The 6693-nt window shown below is 32.8% G+C and overlaps 1 protein-coding gene across 2 annotated transcripts in view; it reads right to left on the reverse strand.

Moving 5' to 3' along the window:
* The window catches only part of LOC116001759 (cyclin-T1-4-like), a 7310-nt gene extending 3077 nt beyond the window's left edge, over nucleotides 1-4233 (reverse strand). The window contains exons 1-6 of one of the 2 annotated variants that reach the window (XM_031241696.1): nucleotides 4004-4233; nucleotides 2513-3182; nucleotides 2263-2344; nucleotides 2020-2154; nucleotides 1749-1924; nucleotides 345-1322 (exon numbers count right to left, since the gene is read on the reverse strand). In XM_031241696.1, the coding sequence (XP_031097556.1) occupies nucleotides 1268-1322; nucleotides 1749-1924; nucleotides 2020-2154; nucleotides 2263-2344; nucleotides 2513-3177 (1113 nt within the window). In that variant the 5' untranslated portion in view covers nucleotides 3178-3182; nucleotides 4004-4233 and the 3' untranslated portion in view covers nucleotides 345-1267. Of the gene's footprint in view, nucleotides 1-344; nucleotides 1323-1748; nucleotides 1925-2019; nucleotides 2155-2262; nucleotides 2345-2512; nucleotides 3183-4003 lie in introns of those variants that run through there. The other variant, XM_031241695.1, reaches the window with a different exon arrangement.
* Between the last annotated feature and the right edge of the window lie 2460 nt (nucleotides 4234-6693).

Here is a 6693-nt window from a genome sequence, read left to right on the forward strand (position 1 = left end):
TTTCCCCCCCCCCCCCCCCCCCCTTTCCCCAAAAAAAAAAAAAAACCCACCCCCACAAAAAGAAGAAATAACATAAATAAAAAAAATCCACACTTTCCTCTTACTTGTTAATTAAGAGGGTGGATTGGAAGGATGTCAGAAAGGAAAAAATAAATAAATAAATAAATAATAATAATAATAATAATTAATAAATAAATAAATAAAATAAAAAAGATATTTGTGTACATATGTACTCTGTATTTAGGGCTTAGGGGCAAACAGACTAATAATAAATTTTTGTAAAATAATTGAAGCAACTAAACAAATGCTAAAAATATTATTGAATGAAAGGACCAATTAAGAAATTTTGAATTCCTGAATTTTTTTGGGAAGAAAAGGTTTGAAAATAAAATTAAAGTTACTAACAATTTGCTGGATATAAATCAACAAATTGCCTCAACAACCTAGTATAACTTTTAAGGAAATAAGGAAAATTGGTTCATTCCGGTGGTTGAGTGCTCAACCATTCCTGTTGACCTTTACGTCATGGGTTCAGACTTCAAACCCAAGAAACAACCTCTATGAGGGGAAGGAGAAGGAAAAAAAATAATAATAATAAAAAAAAATAAAAAAAAAAAGAAGAAAGAAAGAAGAAGAAGAAGAAGAAGAAGAAAAAAGTAGAGTTGCACACAGTCCTGCATATTGCAGGAGTACTATGCAGTAGGTATATCTTTAAGAAAATATTGATGACCCAAATTTTAGATATCATGCAATATAACTATTGCTATACTAGGGCTGTAAAACACTTGCCTTAAGTGCCCCAAAAATTTTCAAGCCAATAACTCACTTACTCACCAAACACCTTTTCAGGTTCACTGCCCTATTTATCAGTGTCCTATGTGGACACCAAAAAAATAGGTGATATGGAAATTAATGCACCAGGACACAGTAGGTTTCTTCCTTGTGACGTGAAAAACAATGTCATGGCAAAACTGCTTCTGGAGCATCTGTGACTATCTTCTACACCTTTTCAGGTTCACTGCCCTATTTATCAGTGTCCTATGTGGACACCAAAAAAATAGGTGACATGGAAATTAGTGCACGAGGACACAGTAGGTTTCTTCCTTGTGACGTGAAAAACAGTGTCATGGCAAAACTGCTTCTGGAGCATCTGTGACTATCTTCTACAGCCAATGAATTGCTATTTACATGTTATGGAAAAAAGCATCCACAAGAAATGGCTAGTTTTAACTTCAGATGAAAAACAAAACATTTGATGAACAGCATATCAACCGCCAGCTAACAATATCATACAAGCGACCAAGATAATCCTTCTAAAGACCCTGCAATTATATGCCAATCCAAATGTATCAACATCAGAGTACAGAATGACTACATAGAGTAATTAAGACGGGTAAAGTAGAATTTGCACAGAAGTTACAAAGAGTTGTAAACCAAGGAAGGAAAAGCAGAAGTAAAGAACCAATTTGATCCCATCTATAACCACTGCTCGCAGACTCAACCAAGAAGCAGAAAATTCAGATTCCTACAGCCACGCTTTGGTTGAGCAAATTCCATGATGGAAACAACAATCTAAGAGAGTCAAATTCTATAAACTGGATATCACAACAACTAGAAGTTCATAGATATATAACAGCAAAAGGAAACAATCAGGCAGAAAAAATAATTGGCCCAAAATACACAGAATCCTCCAGAAAAACTTATGAATGCAACCAATTCACAAGATTGAAATGAAGCATGCATCTTACCCTTCACTGACCAAGTTTAGTGCCAAGTTCACCAAAACTGTTTGGGAAAATCCTAATTTCTCAAGTGTGGAGGTAAGAGAAGTATATGGGTGCTGCACATTGAGCTCAAAATTTAAAGTTGTCAAGATCAATTGCTCAGCCTCAGTAATCCGTTCTCGGTATAGCTCAAACCAGTCCTGTATAAGTTCAATAGACATAAAAAAACATGTTACAGATACAACTAAAAGCAAAGAGAAAATGATAGAAATAGATAGGAAGTAAAGATACTGACAACTGGGAGTGCATATGATAAATAAGAAAAGTCCTGCTTATGGAAAATCTCAGATGCTGATCTCAACACGTTGTTGAGAGGACATGGAGTCTCTTCTGATTTAGCAGCTAGGAAGAGAGCAGCAGTAGCGACCAACTGCAATAGCAATGATAAAAAAACAATCAGCCCATGTTGAAATGTATTGGCAGATAGAATTGTCATTTGACACTACAAAATATTAGCAACTAGAAACAGGACACTTACAAATCTATCATGACAAGCATGAGACCTACGAACAAAGAATCGGTGACAGAGAACCATGGCAGTCCCAATTGTTGTTTGTGGCCTACAGGCAAGTAAAACCAAGATCAGTATCAGTCTAGCAATAGTTGAAATCAAACAACTTATAACAACACTAGACTAAAGACACTGATAGTGAGTTGAATTCCAAAAATGCATTGTTTAGCTCAAAGCATATGCATGTACACAAGTTCACGCATCAAAGGAAACTCACAGTTCAAGTCGAGCTCCAAGGGTCTGCAGGAATGCACAATACGAATATCGCAAATGCATTTCACGCACAGCATCAATACCATCTTTCCTGGAAGGAGAGCACCTCTCAATTTCCTCTCGGGACATAAAAACCACCTCATTGTCGTCATCTTCAAATTCTGAGCGGCCACGCTTGTAGTTATTAGAGGCATGCCCATTGGAAAAAGACCTATTACTGGTACTAGCAGTGGAAATTGCAATACTGGAATTATTGTTGCATATTGAGGTGACACTATCATATGCACCCTGATTTCTTGGATGCATGTTGTTATGTGTGCTTGGTTGTCTTGGTGGAACGTTATTACAAGCATGGAGTTGCTGATGGTAACTCGCACTACTTCCCCATGAAGAAGATAAGCACTTCCTTCTCTTTGCAGAGGGTTCACCCTCAGGTTTCACACAATTACTATTGTAATTGTAGCCATACTCCATAAAGTTTTTACGGATATCATTTGGATGATCAAAATCTCCTTGATGTGTAAAGCTATAGTCAAAATACTTGGTGTTGTTGTAGGTATTGGGAGCAAGTGTGGCATTGTGGTTATTAGCATGGTTTCTACCATGTGAGAATCTGTACTGACCGCGCAAAGGACCACCTTTTGTATGGTATGTCTGAGAATAAGCCATTATACCTGTTTAATTCAACAAACAAAATAACTCAATCACTCAACATAAGGCAAACTTCATCCTATGCACTTGTCATTTTCAATTGAATTAGTTCCTCATCAATCAAAAGACACAAAATAACACCAAAGTTGAATCTTTCCACTAAAGACAGAGATGGCATTACAACATAGCCCAAGTGAACCAAAATACAACCAAGAAAAATAAAGTTGCAAGTATGGAACTTGATGAAATAAGTTATAGGAGCAACAATCAGGCATCTGAAGTGCTTATGACTGGTTTTAAATAATACAAATTAACATCAAGGCTGAATGCTCAAATTAAAAAGTAAACATAAAGATTTTATCTTGACTTGAGTAATAGGTACTTTTTTTGAGTACTATTGACTCTATTACAATGAAATATCTATCTTTTGCAGCCCAAAAGAGTCAATCCCCTGCCACCCGGGTTAGATCCTGTGACGATCCTTTACTCAAGGAGAGGGACAGAGGTGCCATCTGAGCCAAAGGTCCTTGGCTAATAAAAAATTAACCTCTACCGAACAGTAAATATAAAAAGATCTAATCTTTCTATATGATGATCTTTTTTTTTTTAATCCCATAGAGTTGACAATTTGACACAAACGAGTAGAACAGGTAAATTGCAAACAACTTCCAATTTAACAAACCAAGCAACCAACAATGGTAAAACGGAACATCAAGGGAAAACCTCATCAAAATCCCGATTTAATAATTACAAAACAAAGAGAATAAATTCATAATTAAAAATAAATATATTGAATTGCTAACAAACCGAGAGAGATCCATGGATAATTAGATCAGAAACTCACCGGATTAGCAGAAGAGCTAGATCAAGCCGTATCCGGGAAGCTAAAAACAAAAACCGGTTGCTTTTTTCTTTTTTTCTAATTATTCTGAGGAGAGGTTGGGCGATACGCGGAGATGAAGAGGATTTTGAAGAATGAAACCGACGAAAGAGAATTGTGAAAGAAGAGAGATTTACATAGAAAAATCCATAGATAGACAGAAGGTAAATGGCGGATATTAAAATGTAAGAAGATGTCGCTGTGATCGTGTTGTGTACTTTTGCTCTTTTCAGGTCAACATTACCTAAGGTGCGTGTCAAACACACCCTCTCAATCTCTCGTTGGGGAATTATTTAGATAATTTGATCACTTTTGAAGGGTTTGAAATACATTCAAGGGATAAAGTATAAATAAGTCATAGTAAAATTTAAGAAATAGTAATTAAGCCATCAAACTTAAATAATTTATAAATAAACTATTGAACTAAAAACAAAAAATTAAATCATTGAAATGAAAAAAGAGCAATTAACATTTTAACAAGTCATTTGCATATTTTGATGACAACTTCCAGCGAGTCGTTGCTGGTCGCCTTCTCCCTGCAACCGGATCTGGTTGCCTTCCCAAGGAGAAGGCGACCAAATGTGATAAAGTCACAAATGTTTACTTTGGTGGGAGTGTGTGAGAAAGGAGGTTTAAAAATATAATCTCAAGCCTTAATTTAAGTGTTGGGTGTTAATCTATATTTTATTGAGTTTGTCATAAGTAAATTAGATCGAGAAAAAAGCATTTACTAACATATAAATAGGGTTGATTTCATATCTATAAAGTGTACCACGTTTGTTTTATCATTAAAAGATATACATATTTGATTATTCAAGAATTTTGATTAGGAAATAATTGATTGAATTGAAGAATGATAACGCACAAAATAATTTAAGTTGACACTTATATTAAAGAGATCAAAATTATAACATTTCAACCTTTATTATTATACTAGTTTTTCTACGCGCTTTGCGCGAAGACTTGTTCCCAATATTTAAACTCAATTAGTAAATCATTTTGAAATAGATATAATGCATTTTTTTTAGTTGTCGAAGTTTCGTAGATATTCGAGTAAAATTTTTGTTGTGTATGTATTTGAAATTAATACAAGAAATTCAAATTCATTGTGATGAATATATTCCACTGTAATTTTAAGGATACTCAACGTTGTATTAAATATTTTTGTCTTTGAAATGAATAAAATTTGTTTAAATATAGTCTTTTTTTTTTTTGAGAAAAAATATAGTCTTCTTCTAATTAGAGATATATCCCTTATAAATTCATATTAATATATGAATATACATAATACTTGATTTCAACTATCTCAATTCAACAACTTCCACAGATTGATATTCAAAAATCTTGTCCTAATTCGATCAACTGCAAATGCATTATGTTGCTGCTCATTTATAATATTAATATTTTTAAATAATAGTGCGTGTGTATATAATACAACGTTGAGTATCCTTACTGAAAAATATAATTATAGTTGTGTGTGTGTGTGTGTGTATATATATATATATATATATATATATTCATATTCTTACATTCTTCAATGGTAAGTTTAAATTCATTTAGATTTTAATTAAATATTACCATAGTTATATTTAGTAATTTATCATTTCTATAATTCTTATTTCAATAATATTAATATTAATATATATATATATATGTGTGTGTGTGTGTGTGTGTGTATGTATATATATTAATATTATTGAAGTAAGAATTATAGAAATGATAAATTATTAAATATAACTATGGTAATATTTAATTAAAATATAAATGAATTCAAACTTACCATTGAAGAATGTAAGAAAAAATATTGTGTGTGCGTGTGCATTGTAATTATAATGTGAAAGGATAACAGAAGTTATAATGGTAGGGATATTTCTGTCCAAAAAATTATGTAGTACAACTTTTATAGAATAAGGTACAACAAAAATCAACGGAAAAAACGGACATAAACCAGGGGTATAACCTGGATTGAGACTTATTATGTTTTTAGATATAAAAGATTTTCTCAAAATTTTTTATGGAGTTATTTTTATAACTCATTTGTTGTCTTGTTGAGCTACGTGTAATATTAATTCTTTTAAAAGTTGTTAAGTAATAATAAAATGTTAAAAAATAAATAAAAATCTATGCTCTAATGCTCTAACGCAGGCTTTTACCGAAAACCTGTCGGAAACTCGGAATGCATGCAACAACTTGCTACTTTAACATAAATTGGCAGCAGAAAGGGGTTCAGAGATCAAATTTGGTCTCATATTGTCTGATGCTGCGACTAAAGAATACAGCACCAATCATGTTGCATAGGGTCTTCACAATTCAATTTACCTTTTTTTATATAATTTTTAGACTATTATACAAAATGTAATTTATCATGTGCACACATTCATGTAGTGACTACAAATTTCCCTTATTACTAAAAAAAATTATAAAATCAGTCGAATAAATTCGTTCCTTTTAAGGGAAAAAAACGTGTGGAAAAAAAAAGTAGTGAATATGTTTATTTATGCATTTGGAAAGCAGAAAACAGAGAATTGAAGTAAGGTAACCTTATGTTACACTGCTCGGTTGCAACGTGGCTCAACCTCAACCAAACATGCACAAAAAGAAGCAAAATTCACCCCCCCTCCCCCCCCCTCAAAAAAAAAAAAAAAAAAAAAAAA

This window comes from Ipomoea triloba, chromosome 13 (genome assembly GCF_003576645.1).
Source record: "Ipomoea triloba cultivar NCNSP0323 chromosome 13, ASM357664v1".
Classification (NCBI taxonomy): Eukaryota; Viridiplantae; Streptophyta; class Magnoliopsida; order Solanales; family Convolvulaceae; genus Ipomoea; species Ipomoea triloba.